At 54.7% G+C, this 19,829-nt stretch overlaps 1 protein-coding gene across 1 annotated transcript; it reads left to right on the top strand.

Moving 5' to 3' along the window:
• On the top strand, nucleotides 1-13,403 carry RBPMS (RNA binding protein, mRNA processing factor). The gene is made up of 9 exons (XM_064711411.1): nucleotides 1-129; nucleotides 5,909-5,986; nucleotides 6,186-6,224; nucleotides 6,333-6,395; nucleotides 7,116-7,266; nucleotides 7,873-8,003; nucleotides 9,700-9,769; nucleotides 11,042-11,147; nucleotides 11,746-13,403. Exons 1-7 carry the CDS (start codon nucleotides 67-69, stop codon nucleotides 9,760-9,762), a joined length of 588 nt encoding a protein of 195 aa, XP_064567481.1. The 5' UTR covers nucleotides 1-66; the 3' UTR covers nucleotides 9,763-9,769; nucleotides 11,042-11,147; nucleotides 11,746-13,403.
• Nucleotides 13,404-19,829: the final 6,426 nt, after the last annotated feature.

Genomic DNA, 19,829 nt, shown 5'->3' with positions numbered 1-19,829 from the left:
GCCCCCAGCGCCGCCCGCCCGGACGCGGCTGCCGCCGGCGGGACGAGGAGCCTGGCCGGTCGCACCATGAGCAGCGTCCCCGCCGACAGGGAGGGCGGCCCCGCCGACACCAGCCTGCCCGAGGAGGAGGTACCGGGGGGACACACGCACCGGGGATTTGGGCCGGAGGGGGTCCGGCTTCCCCTTCCCCACCCGCAGTTCCCGGGAGCTGCCGTCCTCGGGTGCCCACGCACCCCCGCGGGATGGGGGGTCCGCGCCGCGGGGCTGCCGCCGGCTCCCGGTACCTGGGGCTGCCGCAGTGGGGACAGGGACGAGTGGCGGGACCGCATCCCCGCTCCCCGGGACGCTTCTATTCTCCGCCCGCATGCCCCTGGGGCTCGCCGCAAGCGCCCCTCCGCCTCGCCGGAGGGAACCTGCGGGCGCGGGGAGCCCCACGCGAGACACGGGTCGCCCCGCGGGGCGTGGGGGATAAACCAGGCTCCCCCCGGTCTCGCTGCCGGTGCCCGTGGGTACCGTGCATCCAGCGGCCGCGCATCTCTTTCCCACGGGTCTCACCCCAAAAAATGTCCGAAACGCTCCAATCCCCACGGGAGACCAACCCCACACCCCACCACGGTGAGAGCTGGTTTTCTTCATTCCAGCCGCAAAGTTCCTGGTTTTGCCCGTGACCTTGAGATGGGAATTTGGACTTTGTGAGGGTGAGAGCGGGAAGATTCCGATCTGAGATCGCCTCCTCCTCCTCCTTAGCCTCCACCCGGCTGGGCTGCTCCAGCAGCTCCCTGCTGAGCTCCCTGCTTGGTGGCCAACGCTGGGATCGATCACCTCAGCTCCACCGCCCGCTGCCGCCTGCCTTCATTTGCTTAATTCCAGAGGTGGCTCTGGCTTTAAACTTCCCAAAGATTCCTCAAAAACGGAGAGCTCTTTCCCCTGGAGGCCTTGTGGGGTGTGTGGGAGATGATGCTGCGGCTCTGCTGGGCATGGCAGAGGGTGACACCAATGGGGGCCTGTTGCCTTTTCAAAAGCATGGAACCGTGCACCGGGCAAAACCAGGACAGCCCTCGCTCCGCTCCCGCCGGACCCGGAGGACCCGGGGCTGGCTGGTGCACTGCTAATCCTTGGGGACCCCCTGACCCGGTGATGCCGGACATGGGGAGCACCCGGAGGGGACGGCTGGGAGGTGCCGGGGACACACGAGGTGGGCGATGCCCGTTCCTCCCTGCCAGCCGCACTGCTCCGGTGCCAAGCAGGTATTTTCCCTGCAGGACTTGTTCCAGCCCAGGCTGGAGGAGCCGGTGCTCCTATTTGCTCAAGCGCAGGGAAAGGGTTGTCCAGCTACTGTGCCTCACCTCCCCCCTCCCAGTGCTTGCCTTCCAGCCTCCTGTTCCCTCAGAAGAGGAGAGGGAGAGGTCACTCAGGGTGCTGCCAGGTGGGAAAAGCCCCCACTTCATGCCCGCTCCCCCCTGGCACGCCGGGTGGCTTCCCCGTCACTCTCGTGCTCCCCTCTCCCCCCGTGCAGGGGAGCCGTGGGCCAGGGGCTTCCCCACGGAGGAGCCGGAACAATTTGGGAAGGCGGTCACGTCACTCTGGCCGGGCGAGAACGGCATGTGAAAGGCTCGGCGGAGGCCTTATTTGGTAGCGGAGTGGCTGCGGAGAGCCCGGCTCGAGGCCCTCGTCCCCATCCCATGCCAGATCCCTCATCCCGGGGGAGCCATGCCATGGGGAGGGGACCCCAGGGATGTTTCCCAGCGGGAATGTGCCCAGCGAGTGGATAAAACCTGTCCCCGTGGCCCCTGTGTTGCATCTCCCCGTGCTCCTGCTTCCTTTCCTCCTTAAAGCGCGGGGTCCGGAGGGTTTGGAAGCCAGCTCCAGGCAGGACAGGGACGAGTGTGACCCGCGCCTGATCCCGCCGCTCCTCCGCTCTGTTGCAATCCCCCATCTGCTCCCTTGGCTGCTCACTGCCTTTTCCTCTGCCGCTTCCTCGTTCCAGCCCCGGCAGCTCTGGACTCGCTTTTCCCCCAGGGCTGTTTCTCTGCTCCCGTCCTTCACCGGACGTGAGAGAACCGCGATTTTCCAGCAAAGCGGCTCCGGGTGGAGAGGCCGGAGACGTGTGCCGCTCCTCCCGCATCCCCCGGGCGAAGGAGCCGGCATCCCTCGGCCTCAGCCTTGTTTATGTCGGGGAGTTTTGCGGGCTCAAGGCATGCGTACACACAGCCCGGCAATCTAAACCCAGCCGAGGAAGACGCTCCATTAGCCAAGAGACTATTTATGCCAGGACTAATCCCGGCTGGGCGGGAGTGCACCCCGCTTTGCCGGGAATGGGAGGGAAGCCCTGCCGGCCCGGTTACACGGCTCGGTGGCAGCCCAGTGGCATCGCCCTCCTGCTGCCGCCGGATCCGGTGCCTCCCCGGCGGGGCGGCGGGCAGTCAGGCGGATCATCGGCTGGTGGAGCATTAAAGCGAGCCCCGCTGGAAGGGGCGCACGCACGGACGGAAGGACGAGGGATGGGAGCTGGGCTGAAGGAGGCGATTAAATGCCTCGTGGATGAATCACCCGGACGCCTCCCGCCTCCCCACGGCCTGTTAACGTTTACCGGGGCTGGTCTGGGCAGGGCAGGGCAGGACAGGGGACCAGGACGGTGCTGGGATCCCCCTGGGATCCTTCTGGGCACTGCTGTGTGATGGGTGTCCAAGCCAAGCAAATGCCCCCCGGTGCCTCCTTGCCTGCAGGAGACAAACCTAGCTTGTGGCTTCATGTGAGGAAGAGGAGGAGGAGGGCTGCTGGTGCTCCATCATGGACCTCTCGATGCTGGGGTCATCCTTGATCCATGCTCTGGAGACCCCAGTCACCTCCTGGCCCAGATCTTTGCCTCTCCTTGCATGTCCTCAGCCCTAACCTCCACAGATCCTTTCCAGCATCCCTTGAACTGACCCAAGATGAGATACAGGATTTCTGGGACAACAGACTGGGACGTGGGATGCAAAGGTGAGAGGGGACAGGCCAGGCATGGGATGGAGATGATTTCCAAGGAAGAGGAGAGTAGCACAGACGAAGGGCAGACTTCCTGCAGGAAAAACAAAAAGCCAGGAGGGGACATATCAGGAGTGAGGCAACATAGGTAGGATCCAGCAGCCCTGAGAAATTTGGGAGCTGTGGGGTGCAGCAGCAGGAGCAGAGGAGTAATGTGGAAAGGGACTTGGAGCAGTCCCATGGCTGCCATCCCCATGGAAGGAAGTCAAGGTGGTCACCTTTGAGCTCCTCCTGGAGCAAACATTGGCATGCTGACTTTTAAAAAATCTTTGGTTTCACCCCAGGAAGAAGGAGAGATGGAGAAATGCTCCACCAAACAGAAACTGAAAGATGTTCATACAGCAGAACTGAAACAGCTCAGGCTGTCCAAAAATACGGTGGGGTTTAGGCTGGGGGAATCCCATGCTCCAGCGCCCTTTAATCCTTGCTGGAGAGCTGTCAGTCTGGCCCTGCCCCATGACATCCTTGGGAGCAGATGCTGTGCCTGATCCACCTCTCTGAAGGAGTAATTCTTCCCTGTGGAAGAACAGATATGTGCCTGCTGCCTGGCCATTTCTCTGATAAGGCTTTTTTTTTTTTGTTCCCAGGGAAGGATTTTGCCCTATGAGTGTTTCTGTTAGAGGATGGGGACTGAATCCCTGGGATTTCAGCACAAAAAACCTGGACTACCTCCCTGTGGGCCAAAGCTGCCCTTCCATTTAAGGGCAGGAGTAATATTTCTGTCTAGAATCTTTCCCTTGGCAAAAGGGCATCTGTGCAGCCTGCTGGGATTATCCCCAAGGATGCTCCCTTGCTCTGCCATCCCACCTGTTTGTTATCCAGCAAAAGGATGCTGTTCATGTAGGATCTACTCCAACATCCCTGGGGCTGGGTGCATTTGTGGGGCGCAGATGGGGAGCACCCAGGAGCTCATACCCATCCCCTGCCCTGGGCCCCAAAATCCCTTTTGGGGCTGGAATCCAGCTGGGGGATCCTTTAGAGCCCTTCTCCCTCTCGCCACTGTATAATTTTACAGATTCAAACTTGGCCGACCCGCATTTGAACTTGCAAAGAAAACAAAGTCATTACAGAAGAGAAGCCCTTCCTCTGTGGGCTGAATTTCGGAGGGCTCCTTGGGATCTTTCATCTCTGTCTCTCTCCCATGTGGCTTTGGGGACAAATGGTCTGGCAGGCTTGGGCATGCACGGTTTGGATTTCAGGGATGCAAACTGCCAGAGGGTTCCCCACTCCCTCCCACTGGTCCCTGGTGTTTCCTGAAGCTCCCCAGGGAGAGGAGAGGCAGGAAGCCAGGGATGGCTCCAGGGATGGCTCCAGGGATGGGGGAGACAGAGGACACCCTGCAGGGATGCTCAGGATGTAAACCCACCTGGGAGGGTGCATGTGTCTGGAGAGCCAATTCCCTGGGATTCCCTGAACAGCAGCCGTGCTCAGGAGGACCTGCGTGAAAGCCAGTATTTTTCACCCTAGGAAAGGAAAAGGTTGTTTTCTTTAGGTTGAATTTCATGGACACAAGGGGAGATCCTCCAGGAGAATCCCTCCCTAGCCCCCGCCAGGAGAAACTGGGGCAATGTCTCCACTGGGGGCCAGGGCAGCACTGAACACTGTGGGATGCTCCATCACTCCCTGGTCCCAGCAGACAAGCAGAAAGCTGGCAGGGGTCCCCTGAGGAGCTCTGGGAGACGGTCCCAATAGAGGGGACAGGCTAGTAGCCCTGGCTCAGGAAGGGGTGAGGACACCCCTTCTCTTCTGATCTCATCCAGCCTGGATGCTGGTACCCTCAGGGATGATGATGATGATGATGGTGATGATGGTGATGATGGTGATGATAATGCTGGCACCCAGGATGGGTATCACCGGGGCTGTTGACACAAGGGCTGTGTGCAAACAGCTGAGTACCTTTTGTTATTTAATAGATATAGGTCAGCCAGAGGTTTTGTTCCACAAAGCAGGAATGTTTGCTGCTCCCAGGCTGGGAGATGGGGGAGATAGCTTATCTGCAGGAGAAAGAAGAAATGTCAGCAAAAGAATAGGCCTGGGCTGGCTGTTTCTGGCTGTTTCCCATGTCTCTTTCCCAGGGAATGGGGCAGGCAGGGTGCCTGGCCAAAAAATTGAAATAAAATACATGGAGGTTTTCCCCTTCAACAGCCCAAAATGTTAGGATGAGATTTTGGGGATGAGGAGAGGAACAACAGATTCAGTTCCCCACACTCCTCTCCTGGTTACAAGCTGGTTGTAAAGCAAAACCATCCCAGCACAGGGTTTGCCCATCCTGGAGGAGCCCCACATTCCCCCTCAGGGGGGTGGGAGCAGAATTTCTGCCAAACATCCCAGCTTTGAGGATGCTGCACCACGATAAACATTAGATCCACCTTTTAAGGGTTAAAACCCCTTAAAAGGTGACTTTTACAAGCCAGGCACAAGTTGTTTAAATCCAGCCCCCTCTAAACCAGGGCTTTTCCTCCAGGAGGAAGAGCTGGTGTTTGCTTCTCCCAGTCCTTAATGAGCTGCTGCAATTAAACTGAGACAATAGGCATTGTCCAGGATCTGCTGGGGATGATGGGAGAAATCCTGTTGGCCAGACAGGGTAGGAAGGTGCTGGGATTCTGTGAGCTTTTTAACCTGGAGAGAACTGCTGGGGTGAGGACAGGTCCCTGCTACCTTTCCATGGTGCCTTAGCAGCTTCCTCCATGGCCACATGAAGGATAGGGCCACCCCTCCCAAAAATTCAGCATCACTCAAGCGTGATGCAACACCAGCACATTGGATCAAGGCTTTTGTCTGCTCTCCTTGGGCTGGCATTGTCCCTCCGGCTAGAGGGAGCGTGGTGTATCCCCAAGTTAGGGACAAGAGAGGGTCCCCAAGAACCTTTCTTCTTTTCCAGGTGAGGACACTCTTTGTCAGCGGGTTGCCTCTGGATATCAAGCCCCGGGAACTTTACCTGCTCTTCAGACCCTTTAAGGTATCACACTGGGGAGGGAAAGGGGAGCTGAAAGCATGGGGTTGGCCTCTGCCCCAGCTCCATGGCCCCAGACCACTTGGGAACCCATCATCCCACCATGTGGGAACCCACTGAAGTCTAATTCAGTCAGTTTATTCAGTCACTAGTATTTAATTGTGGGGATCTCCACCAAAAACTTTTTTTAATCCTTTCCTTGCAGGGGTACGAAGGGTCGCTCATCAAACTCACCTCCAAGCAGGTAGGAGCTGCTCCACATGGTGTAACCATCCCACCATTCCCTGGGGTGAGGGGCTCTCCTCTGTGCTACCCAGGAACCTGACTGATGGCTCCTGTCCTTCCTCCACAGCCCGTGGGCTTCGTCAGCTTCGACAGCCGCTCCGAGGCGGAGGCAGCCAAGAACGCGCTCAACGTGAGTGTGCCTGGCTCAGCCACTCCATTGCTCCATTTTCCCCTTGCTTCCCTGTCTCCAGAGACTCTCTGAATTCCTCCATCGCTAGGATGTACACCTCCCATGCCAGCCAGCCCCATGGCATCCCAATCTCTCCAGAAAATCTTGTTTCTCAGCTGCATCCTCCCTCCTGGGGGGCTGTGTCACTCTCACCTTTCTCAGGGCCATCCAGGAGGGCTTGAACATTCAGGACTTGAGCCTTAGATGCAAATGAGAAAGAGAATTCCCTGTTTATTCAGCAGGAAAAATCCCAGCTAAGTCTGCAAAAGAAAAAACAAATTTCACTTTCTTTTAGCAACTTGTGAAGTTACCTGAAAATAATCACAGGCAGAATTGTGTGGAGCTGGTTCTCCAATTCCTTCCCAGCTCTCCCTGCATTTTGGTTCGGGGTTGTTTTTTTCCTTCTCTTCATTTTCAACATAAAACTTTTTTTTTTTGGCTCCACTAATCCCTCTGGATAAGAGCTCGGCCTTGCGGGATGCCGACTGCCAAATATGGTGCCGATGCTAAAGACGCCGGAGGAATGTGAGCCGCCTCGGGGCCCGGCAAATTAGCTCATTTCAGGGCTGCAAGTTGAAAAAAACCCATAAATAACGGGGAGTTATTTTTGCTGCGGGGCCGGCACGCGGCGGTGCTCGCCCACCCGCTGCGCCTCCTTCCCTCCTTCCCTCCCTTCCGCAGGGCATCCGCTTCGACCCTGAGATCCCCCAGACGCTGCGGCTGGAATTTGCCAAGGCCAACACCAAGATGGCCAAGAACAAGCTGGTGGGCACCCCAAATCCCAGCACCCCTCTCCCCACTGCTGTACCTCAGTTTATCGCCCGGGAGCCCTGTGAGTACCCCCTGCACTGCCAGCAGGGCTCGGGCTGGCAGGCACCAGGGATATTGGAACTGGAAGGAGGGAGGACATCGTGAGGGGGTGGCCAAGGGGAATACCAGGTGCCATTGGAAGCGTTGGTACCTGCTTGCTGTGCGGTGGCACGTGCTGGGGGCTCCCAAAGGAGAGGACCTGGCACAGGTGACAGCCAGCAGGGTGAGGTCTCAGGAGAGATCTTGGCAATGCCCTGCTGTGAGTGCTCCATGCCCCTTGTCGCTTCTGGAAGAGCTTCTCTCGTGCAGACTCTGGCTCCTCACCCTGATGTTGCACACAGGCATGAGCTACACACTCTCCTCTGCTGAATCCCTGGTTTTACTAAACCTCGTGGAGACAAGGAGCCCAGCCCCAGCTCCCTGAGTGACATCCCCAGCCCCACAGCATTGCTCACCTCATGTTATGCCAGTGGGAGAATGTGTGTTAGTTTTGTGAGCCAGCTCTCAGTGGTGGCATTTCACAGTTTTCCAGGGGCAGCTCTGCTCCTGCATCAAGGGGAGAAGGAAGGATGCAGTGAGGGTTACAGCCCTCTGGTCACCATTAACTCTCCCTCTTCTTCTCTTGCAGATGAGCTCACAGTGCCTGCACTTTACCCCAGTAGCCCTGAAGTGTGGGGGCCGTACCCTCTGTACCCAGCGGAATTAGCACCTGCTCTACCTCCTCCTGCTTTCACCTACCCTGCTTCGCTGCACGCCCAGGTAATTCCAACCATCCACCTCCACTGCTCACCCTCCCTCCTGCCCTGGCCCCCTTCCCCTCGGTGCTCACTGCACCACTAACTCTACCCTGCTCACAGGCACTCACTCCCCGCTCCCCAAGAGTTAGGGACGGCTCCCAAATGGAGCAGAATGCTGGCAGGGGTTCCTGTCTTTCCCCAGACTCCTCTCTCTGCCTTCCTACTTTTGCTGGTACCTGCGGTGGGGCAGGTGGTGAGGGAGGAGGGAGAGCTGGCGATGCTCCCAGGGTCTGGACCATGCCCATCGCTCCTGGCACCGAACCATCCGGCTGCCAGTGTGAGAGGGGGGCTCCAGAACCCCTGGCTGCCCCTGCAGCATGGCTGGGATGCTGCTCATGGATGTGCTGCTCATGGGGTGTGAAGGCAAGCAGCTCTCACGGGGAGGAGAGGGAAGTGAAGCACAAATGGAGAGTCCATCTTTTATTGACGAGGAGCTGCCTCGTCACAAGCGCTTTCTGCCGGCTGCTGCTGGCCCCCAATGGCAGCATGGGCTGTTAAAAATTAACCATCCACCTGGGAGAGGAGTGGGGGAAAGAAGAGGAGAGGTGGAAATGGCGGAGGAAGAGGATTTCTTTGCAGTGCCAGCCTTGCAGCATCATGGGGATGCTGGCAAAGGACCCCTGCCACAAGGGGGAAAGGGCAGCTACCTCCTCAGCATCCATGCTGGGCAGCACCCTGCATTTTGCTCCTTGCTGCCAGCTCCAGCTCAGTGATGAACAGGAGGTAACAAGCACATGGAAATAGATTTGCCAGATAAACTGCATCCAAAAGGCTTTTGGCCTTGGCCCACCAGGATTGAGCCAGGTTATCCAGAGCCACCATCACTGAGAGCTGGAGCCAGGGGCTGGTTTGAGCAGAAGGGTGATGAAAAGTGCTCAGTGTGCAAACCATGTGCAGCCTTTGGACGAAACTCCAGTTTTCTGGGCCCTGCTGTTCATAGGAAGAGTGTTAGTAAATATTATTGCAGCTACGTACTTGCCTTGTCAAATAACTGCTAACAGGCAGCACCTGCCCTGCTCAGGGAAGCGCACAGCCAAGGAAATAGGCATACAGAAGCTCTGAGGGTCCCTTGGGAAAACCCAGGCTGAGACCTGATGTTAGACAGAAGCAATATTACCTGATGTGAATTATCAGCCTGCTGGGGAGGGTGCTGGTGGCACCTTCCCATCCTCCTGTGCAGCTGCTGGGGTTGTGCCTTTGCTGGGTGGGGGCTGGAGACTGGTGCCACCATCCAAACTGGAGCTGCTTTGCTGGATCCTGCAGACAGCAGCGGGATCAGAAACTACAGGATGGACAGTGGGGCTGGCTTGGAGAGATCTGGCAGAGCACTGAACACCTGCATGCCAAATTTTGGCATCTGATATTTTCCGCCCTGTTTCAAGCGGGCTTTGCAGGAGCTGAGAAGGATGAGCTCACTCCTGCTCAGTGGGACCATGGTGCTGCTGTCCCAGCTCCATCCTGCTGGAAGCAGCCATGCCAGGGGCTGTGCCTCAGTGTTACTGTTGGAATTGGAGCTGGGATGGCTGTACGGCTGTTCCAACCTCCCTCCGCCCTGTTCCTGGGGAAAGCCAGCAAAAGGGAGCCCAGCCACAGCCTGATGTTGCCAGGGTGGGCAGCCAGCCCCCCTCTCTCACCTTGTGTTCCCCTTGCCTTGGCAGATGCGCTGGCTCCCTCCCTCCGAGGCTGGTTCTCAGGGCTGGAAGTCCCGTCAGTTCTGCTGAATGCCGGGTGAGTGCCACTGTCCCATCCTCCTGGGCCACCTGGGGATCACCTCCACCTCTGCCCTGAGCTTCCCCACTGGGACTCCCAGGCTCTCCAGCAGCTCAGGGTGGGTGGCCACTTTCCAGCAGACACCCCAAGTCCTGTTGCCCTCCTTGTCCCCAGAAAGGGATGTCTGTGCCACCATTCACTTTCCCACATGTCCTGGGGCAGGAGGGAATGGCACCATGCCAGAGGGGGGTGCTGTGATGGAAAAGACAGCCCTGACACCATCACCTCATTAAACCTTAAGGAAAGCTATCCAGGCAGCCCGGGGTGGTGGGGGTGCCAAAACAAGAAGCACAGCCTTACCAAGCACCCAGCTGCCCGGCAGGAGGGCCCATTCCATCTGGGACCTCTTCGGATGGAAAAAGCCTTGCAAGATACGCTCTGCAAATAACTTTGGCCTTTGTGGATAAATAAACAAAGGGGACTCACACAGAAGAGGGAAAAGAGCCTTGTTGGACGCTGAGCACTGCTTGCCCTGCAATCCCAGCCTGCCTGGACCACCCTAGCCAGGAACAATCCCTGCTGGGAAGCCTCCTGCTTCCACATCCGCTTGTAGAGAAATGCCAGTGGATCCAAAGCTCTGGCATCAGCTGCCCATGCTCACATGTGACTGCTCTGCCCATCTGCCTGGCATCTGCAGCCCTGGAGGTCACTCAGCTGGGAGGGCATGAGGCCCAGCCCCAGCTGCAGCTGGCCCCAGACTTGGATCCATAAAGAATTCACTGGCTATTTTAGGCCCAGCAGATAAAAATAGGGAGTTGCGAGGCTTTGGGAACCAATGGTTCTTCCAAAATATGCAACGTGCCAATGTTTCCAGATAAAATGTGAGCAGAGATGCTTTTGGGAAGGGGACATGAGCAAACCCCTTGAAACAGGTCCACCAGCCCAAGAGCCACAGTGGGTGGTGAGGATGGAGGGTCAGGGACCTCCTGTTTCCCCTCCAGGCTCCTCCAGCTGGGAAGGGCACAGAGGATTTGGCTGAGGGCCTGGCTCTCCTGCTTGCATCTGTCTGGATTTGCTGCCTGGAGCCCATCATGGCAGGGCTAATCCCACAATCAGTTAGGTTGGAAAAGACATCTGAGACCACCAAGTGCTATCTTTGGCCCAATAAGCTGCAAGCTGTCCCCTTGGGAAGTGCCAGCTGTGGTGCCTGTGAAATCACCCCTGCCCTCAGCACACTGACCGCAGTCCCCAGTGCCAGCATCCCTCACTCTCTGCCATGTCCTCCCACAGGTCTCAGGTGTGTGATGGTGGCCTACAGTCAGTCTTGTGGGTATTAATGGAGTCTTCCAAGGTGGCTACTGGGTTGGTGTGCTCTCCACAGGACCTCAGTGTGCTGGTAAGGATGCCACCCTGCGGGCTCAGCTGCTTTGGGAAAGGGGCAGAGGAGTGAGGAAGCCAACACAATGATGTCCCTGAGGAACAGGCCCTGAGGTTGGCAGGGCCCTGGGGCTGCTCCAGCTACTGCCCTGCAGAGCCATGGCTCTGCCATTCCCCTGGATGGCTGCTATCTGGGGTGAGAGTTTCCACAGCCAAGGAATGCCTCTCATTACCCTGCTAATCTCATCTCCCTCCTTGCTTCCTGCCTTGGATCAACAGAGACTGAATTCCTCTTAACTGCAAAACTCACACTTAACTCCTGGCTTCCCACTTCCAGCCCCAGGGACTGCAGCCAGCAGGAGGAACAAAGTGGGATCAGTGGGGTTCTTTGTGCCAGAGATGGTACGGTCTCTCCCTGCAGGCAGGTCCCACCTTGCCCTTTCTCTGCTAAACAACTGTCCTTAGAGCAGGGTCCTGACACAAAATTTCCAAAACAAGCCTCCCTCTCCTCCCTACCTTGCTTCCTTCCTTCCACAAAGGAAGAGAGATTAACCACAGCCCTTTTTCCTCCATCACAGCTGCTCTTTTTTTTTTAACACCTCTCTTTGTTGTTTCAGGCTTGAAAAAAAACCTCACACAAGTTTGGATTCCTCCAAGACTTTCCCACAGCCTCTATCACACATCTGCTCTCCTAGAAGAAAAAAGAAAAACATACCTAGTAATAATATTTTCCTCTTTTACACTGTATATTTGTAAGGAAGAGTGTGTTACTCCCGAAAGCATGGTTTGACAGGCATTGTTGTAGTGTTTGAAAAGCCTTTTCAAATGGAACCATAGGAAAGCAGACTACAAAAAAAAAAAAAAAGAAAAAAGAAAGAAAAAAGAAAAAAAGAAAGTAAAAGGAAAAAAACCAAAACAAGAACAAGTATTTTTGTACCAAAGTTCCTCAAGAGGACAATCTTACACTGGGTCGGACCACAGGCTTTGTGCTTGACTTTCGACGTGTGTAAAGAAGAGTCCTATTATCCCCTGGCCCTGGCAGCTGCATGTGGAAGGCACGATGTTCACAAGCGTGAGGATGTCGACACACATGATGCAGGTTTGCAGGAAGTGTGCTCCCCTGGCACAGGAACTGTGCTCTGGCTGTGTTGGCAAGGTGTCTGCAGACACTACAGTATTACTGTTCTCTTCCCAGTTGCACCAAATGACCAGCAGGCAGGACGACCAGGAACTTCCTTCCCGTGTTTTTTCTACCTTGGGGCTGTGTTCATAGCTGCTGTGCAAAGCTTCCGTGGGGTACAACAGCTCGGATCAGGGATGGGCAGGCAGCCCACACATGTAGCAAGGTGACAATTTGCCTCCTCCTCCTCCTGCTGCCATGACTGCTCCAAGCTGTTACAGGCAACATAAACTGCTGTATGAAAAAACATACCAACAAATCCTTGGTTTGTCAGCTCCCTCCAGGTTGGACATGAGTCCTGAGGGGCTCCCCATTATCCTGAAGCACTGGCCTGGCCTGGCCAGTGTTTGAGTGCCGATGTTACGCTGGCCCAGCTGCTCCCTATGTGACATTCCCATGTTTTCATGTGCAAAGATGAGAAGGGAGGCTGCCAACATCCTTTACAGAGATAGAGTACCAGCAGAGAGACTGCTTGACATGCTAGTTCTCCTTCTCCTTGCTCCAGGAGGAATTTGGAAAAAGAAGAGAGCAAACTGACCCAAAAGCTCTATCAGTTTCCGTTTCTTGCAAAGGGAGGTGCAGAACTTCTCCTTCCATTGTGTTTCCCCCACCTCCATTCCAGCTGCAGGGAACGCTGAGCTCAGCTGCTGCCCAGGCCTCACTGTAGCCAGTTTTTCCCAGCTGTTCGTGGCCTCGTTAAACATCATCACCTTTTCCTTTCTCCTTCCTCTTGTCCTGTGGGTGGGCCACAATAAGATGGCTGAGATTCTGGCCATCGGGGTGGGACAGGGGGAGGAAAAAATGGGGTTTTTCACCATCAGAAACTGTCCCGTTGGGGTCTTCTGTAAAAAGTGGGCCTGATAAAAGTGATGTGAGAAGAAATCAAATCCAAGACAAACCTCAGAGCGGCTCCAAAAGGAACGATACCAGCGTTCCCAAGCGACAGACTAACTCTTTTAGCAAACTATTTCCTGTACTTTGTCTCGTGGAGAGGAGAGAAGCTTCCACATTGTCTACTCTGCTTTTGGAAATATGTTTAAAGGTACTTTTCTATTGTAATTTTTTAAAAATAAAACCGGTGATTATTATAAGTTACGCGCAGAGCGTCGCTGTGTGCTGTGTATCCGGCTGGGAACAGGGAGAAGGATCCCAGCACACCCCTCAGGGCCTTGGCAAACATCAGCCTCTTTCCTCCCTCGGGAGCAGCTGAAAGCACTGTCAGGCTCCTGGGTGATTTTTCAGGGTAGATGCCATCGTCCTGTTTGGCTCTCTTGGATCTCTAGGAAAGCTCCAAAATCCAGGCTGGAAGGACCAGCAGGCTTTAAAGAAATGACTCCAAGTTTACAAAGATGTTATCAGTTAGTTCTAAACCTACTAATCTTGGCACAGAGCACAGGAGCTGGGATGCAATTTTCCATGAGCTCAGCCTCGGCTGAGGCAAACGTAACCTAGAGACCAAGGGCCAGATTAGCTCTGTATTTTTTTTTAACACGCTGGGAATTTTGAAAAACTCCAGTTTGTAAGCCCAACCGAGAAATTCTTCCTCCTTTCTTTGCTCTGCTCCCACCCTGACAAATGTGACCAGCATCCCCAGGAGCTTCAGCCAACACACCAGGCTTCAAAAACAAAGTGCCAGGAGCAAGCTCCAGCTTAGCAAAGGCAGCCTGGCAAACAGGGTGTAAAGGACAGGATTAAAAAAGCTACAAGCTCCAGGGTGGAAGGAAGAGGCATGACAGTTATTTGAAACCCCTGGCTCGCAGGGATGAGTTAAACCCTTAATGTTGGATGCTAATCCTGCTGTGGCCACCGAGAGTCACAGCTTTCACAGCTTTCCTTCTGAGCTGCATCCAGCAGAGAGTTTGTTGGCAGGCACGGGGGAGGAAGGGAAGGGAGCCACAACACTGCTGCTCAGCCCAAGAGCTGCTCTGAGCAGCAGCAACTGGCCAAAATCTCTGTCCCAGGCACCACTTTGAGAGATACACAGATGTTTTTGGGAGCGGATTCAGCAGCAAACATCCTGCAGCTAAGAGAGCCGTGAAACATGCACACATCCTGGACTTTGCCTGGGCATTGCATCTGCTCCCAGATCTGCCCTGCAAAAGGAAGTGGGGCCTTGCCCAAAATATTTAACCTCTTGAACCATTTCTTTTTTTACTAATTTCCCCCAAAAGCCAGCCTGTTTTTTGTGCTGATGAGCGTTGCCCTAATCAGCGAGGGGTGGGAGCAGTATGGCTGCTGCTCGCCTGGCGTCCCCTTTGCCCGCGGTGACCTTTCCCCCTGCGGCCGGCCGGAGGAACATTCCTTCCCTGTGACCACTGGGGCACTTACAGGAAGGCCCAAGCTGCTGGCTGACACTGGAGAATTGCAAAACGGGATCAGGGACTCCCATGCCAGAGCTGCCATCCGATACCAGGGAAAAGTCCTGGGGGATATGAACAGGCAGAGCTGGAAAAACCAAAGCAAGATTTTGCACTCTCATTGTTTCTGTTTTCCCAAGTCTGTTTGTTCCCATCCCCCTAGCATAAGGTTAAGCTCAGGGAGTGGGATGCAGGCAGCTCCTTCCTGTGCATCCCTGCACAGGGGTTGGCTGACCAGCAGCAGGCTGGAAGTAGCTGCAAAGGCAGGGAGCAGCTTGGCAGGGCCTAGAGAGAACACAGAGCGCTGATTCCCCGTCAGATGGACACAAGTGAACAGCAGAGAAATGGGAACAAGGTAGGAGAGGGAGAGCCACATCTCAGAGGATTTAGGTGGATGGTCAGGCAGCAGCAGAAGGGACAGGGGTCCTGCCACAGGAATGGAGATGCACCAGCCAGGCCAGGGAGAGCAAAGGGCAGACAGAGCTGGCGCCGAGGCCGGCAGCACCCGCAGCCCGGATGGGGCAGGGAGGAGGAGCAAGCCCAGCGCCACTCCTGGGAGAGGGGGAGAAGGAATAACAAGGCTGGGAGAGGAGAGATGTGAGAGCACCAGGGCTTGGCCAGGCAGCTTTAAAGGCTGAGACACAGGCTGTGAGGGAAGCCAGTGGCTGAGAGCAATAAGATGAGGGGCTTTGTGAGGATAGCTGGGGCCTGGCACAGCACTCAGCACGGATTTGTTCCCCGATTCCTGAAGGGAAAACCGAGAGGTGTCACCCTGCAAGGGTCACTGCACTGTCTGAGAGCTGCCAGGCAAGGCTCTGTTCTCCCTGCCAGCACAAAAAGGAGGACATTCCAACCCAGGGGCATGAGCTGGGTGCTGCAGATGTGATCTGCCCTGAGAGCCAGGCTCCAGCCGACACCTGAACACTGCTACCTGCCTCACTCAGGGTACAAACCAAGATGACAGTGGGGCTTAAAAAAGCAAAGCTGAGAAATACCATTAGCAGGTCCCTGAAATGCTGTCTCTAAAACACTGGGAAGTCAACCATTAGCAGAGTCTGGACTTCATCTCTGCAGTCTCCATAATTAATAACCAGCTCAGGAGGGAATAGAGAACACAACCAAACTGATGGAGGCAGGAAGAAATCGCACAAGTACTTCAGGCCTTGGATGCAAGCCCAGAAGTGCAGGTATATAGTCAAAAAATTAACTTAATGGCAGGACAAGCTCCTGCCTTAACCATCCTTTTCCCCTGCTGTGCTTGTACTCTGCACAATGTCCAACCCACGAGGCTGGAGCTGTTTGACACGTGAATCCCAGCCACAGAAGCACTGATGGGCTTTCAGAGTCATGGCTGTTTTTCCTGGGCTGTTGAGTAACGCAGAGGCCACTGCAAGCCAAAGCAGCAGAAAGCAAGCTGGGGGAAACAAAACCTGCTCTTACAGCACGCCAGGAGGCACCAAAGGAACCAGGGCTCAGAGCCACAGGTGGGTACAAGGGGCTGCAGGAGGTCTCTGATCCAGCCTCCCTCGCACAACAGGACTGCTGCCAGCAAGAGACCTGGGCAGCCTGGTCTTGTCTGGGCAATGCTTGAACCCTCCATGGATAGAGACATCTCCCCACCAGCTGTTTTCCTCCTAATATCCAAGCCAAACTTCCCACATTCCCCTATTATGTTATCTGCCATAGCTGCCAAAAGCATTTGACCACATCATCCTCCTTACTGCCCTTCACACTGCTGTACTTTGTGATCAGATACACTCTCAGCCACCTGCTTAACACATTCAGCAGTCCCAGCTCCCCACAATTCCTCCCAGGCCCTCTGCCCCCAGCCCTGATCAGCCTGGGAGCTCCAAACCAGCATCCCTGGGGATGGAGGGGTGACTGAACAGAGGGGGAGGCCTAAACTGGACACAGTGCCCAGATGGGAGCTCCCTGGTGCCGAGCAGAAAGCTAATTGCTTCCCTTGCTCTGCTGGCCCTCGCTGGAGCGGCGAAGGCTGCGGTCACCTCATTTGGGAAGGGAGCAGCTACAGCTATGCAATGCCAGGGAGCCCTGCTGTGTCCAGGCAAGCCCTCTCTTCTGGGGACATGCCAATCTTCCTGATCTGCATGGCAGGGATGTGTCCAGAGAGCCTGAGCAGAGCTGACAACACTGATGCGGTCAGAACACACCCACAGAGCCAAAGGACAGACCTGAGGCACAGTGCCAGAGCAGACCCTCCCTCCCCTGGGAAGAAATAAAATCCCAGAGCACCTCCTTTGCCATATCCCTGACTTTGCCAGCAGACGGAAGACAGCACCAGCAGGCTGAGATCCAAGCTCTCCTCTCCCTGATGGCTGCCAGTGGTTAGCCTTGCCATGTTAAACCAGCCAGCACTGAGCACTGGCTCTCCTGGCCATCCTTCCCCCAGAAGCAGGAGCTGCCAGAGGCCCCCGGGGCAGTAACACACAAAGGAATTTGGGCCTGGTACATTAGCAACGACCTGAAAGTGAGCAACAAAGCTGGAAATAATAAGATGTCAGCACCACGGCTGCTTTTGGTAATCTGCAAAGGCAGCCCCTCCCCATCAGCAGGTAGCGGGAGCGCAGCTCTCCCTGGTGGCCCGGCACCGCCCGCCCGTGCTCATCGGAAGTGACAGCCCTGGCTGGCTGCAGCCACGTGCAGGGCCTCCCTACCCTTCCCAGGGCTCCCTGGCCTCGCTCTCCTCCGCTCCCTAAAAGCCTGGAGTGATCATGATGAATTATAGATGAGCTCTCACACACATCGCCTCATGTCAGTTTTCTCACTCAACCATACGCCACCCTGCTGCTTTCCATCCCCTTCCAGAATGATCTTCTTAAGGGAGGAGGAGGTGGAATAACTCTGCAGTCAGAGCAACTTTTAGGAGAGAAGTTAGTCAGTAGAGATCTATGTGACACACCTGGGCTACTCAACTTGTCTCTTAAAAAAGAAAAATCTTGTTGGGATCAACCCATCAAATCCTGGAGCTGAGGGAACACAATGTCCTTGCTGGACAGGAGCCCCAGGAGAGTGGAAGAGGCAGGGAAAGGTACAGACAGCACTGAGATGGGTTTGCCAAAGAACCTTCCTGAAATGCACAAGACCAAGGTGCCTGCCACAACCCACTTCCATCTGAAATACTCTGTTCTGTGTTCTCAGCCCAAGTGCCCTCATCTTCCTGGTTTGCAGCAGATGCTTCCAGAGAAGGAGGAGAAAAGTGGGATAATGGCCCGGGGCTGCCAGGACAGGACAGCACATGATGCCTCTCAGCAGCCTCTGCAATGCCAGCCTGAGGGAAGAAGGGTTTTGCCAAAGTAAGCAAGCTGAGGGCATGGTAGTTTTGGCCACTGGGAGAGTCATTCTGCCACACACAGAACACAAGAGAACATGCTGGAGGAATATGAAGGAGGTTTAAGTTTTTAACAGCTCAACTTCAGCAAAAAGCCTGATCAGGATATAATACTGTGAAGTGGACTACAATGGTACTAAAATGGTTTCAGCAAACAGACTCATGCTCATATAGTCTGAGATGTTGTCTAGTTCCACCATCTGATTTTTAAGAGGTCTTGGGAAAAAAAAAGGAACACTGGGAGCATCTTTGGGAAACAAAATCCATCTCCTGAAGTCTACAGAAAAGAGAGGAGCTCATGTTTCTGTTCTTTTTGACAGGCTTAGAAAACTGGGTCTGGTCACCCTGGAGAAGAGGAGGTTGGATGGAGACTTCACAGCTCCTTCCAGTATCTGGAGGGCCACAGAGGGAAGGAAGCCAGAGAGGGACCCTTTATCAGGGACTGTAGTGACAGGACAAGGGAGAATGGGTACAAACTGAAAGAGGGGAAATTTAGCTTAGATATATTGAAGAAAGTCTTCCCTGTGAGGGTGCTGTGGCCCTGGCACAGATTACCCAGAGCTGTGGTTGCCCCACCCCTGGAAGTGTCTAAGGCTGGCTTGGAGTGGGTGTGAAGCAACCTGGTCTAGTGGAAGGTGTCCCTGCCCATGGCAGGGGCTGGAATGGGATGAATGGGATGGGATTTAAGGTCCCTTCCAACCCAAACCAGTTTGGGACTCTACAATTCTGTGCTAACTGTCTGAACTTGTTTTCTCCACCACTGCTTTCTATAGTCCATGCCACCACTAACAGGCCAACATGAGCTCTCCTTCAGCTGTTTTTCAGATTTTACCCTAACAAGCTATAAAACTTATTTATGCCCTTTCTGCTACTATTGCAGAGGAGAAGGCATCCACCAGTGAGGCAAGGCATCTAATTCAGTCTTTCCAACTGGACACCACCTGGACTCTTTTGTTCCTTTGAACACTGGAGCTTGACAAGGCCAGTGCAGCACACAGAGCTCACAGTCACTTTCCCTTTCCTGCTCTCCTGTTTTTTTGACCTAACATATTTTTAATCTTTCAAAGTAGCTGGAGGCATTTTCTTTATACTCAGACTCTATTATCCTAATCACTTGAGCAGAGAAACAAAGCAGGTAGCCTACCTTGCAGCCAGCTTTGGTTCACAGAGAAAGGGCAGTGTTATGTAAGATAAATGGGAAGTTACTCCATGAGAGTCTCCAAAGGTAGGAAAAGCAACTCAGAGCTCTGCTGTTGTCCAAACACCATCACCAAAAAAAACACTGCTCAAAAATGCAGCAGATGGAAGGGAATCTTTTTTACCTTGAGTCAAGATGGTAGAAGAGAGGTGAACAGTTTTGCAAGTGTGCTGCAGGTACTCAAAGCAGAGCTGTAATGCAAAACTAAAAAGTGCCAAAAGGAATTGTTAGTGCTGACCAGGAAGATATAGGAAAGAAAAGAGGTTCAAAGCCATCTGGAGCAGCACACTTTTATATATATATATTTAAAAAGCATGAAATATATATATAAAAATAATAGAAGAAACCTCCTGACAGCATTTGCCAGCTCCTTAACCAGGGCTGACATGTGCAAGGCTGGGAGCACTGCCTGTTTCTCAGAAGAGCAGCCTTTCAAACCAGGAGGATAAACGCTGCACTTACAGAAGCACATTTCCCCAAGCTGACAGAACTTGTTCAGTGCCACAGCAACAAAGCCTCATTCTTCATCTGCTCACGTGGCCGCATCCGACGGCCTCTGCTCCGAGCAAGACAGCAGCCTGAGCTCAGGCAGCAGTGATGTGCCCTCGGTGGGGAGC

The sequence above is a fragment of the Zonotrichia leucophrys genome, chromosome 4 (genome assembly GCF_028769735.1).
Source record: "Zonotrichia leucophrys gambelii isolate GWCS_2022_RI chromosome 4, RI_Zleu_2.0, whole genome shotgun sequence".
In the NCBI taxonomy this organism is placed as follows: Eukaryota; Metazoa; Chordata; class Aves; order Passeriformes; family Passerellidae; genus Zonotrichia; species Zonotrichia leucophrys.
This window is presented reverse-complemented; position numbering and strand designations above follow the sequence as displayed.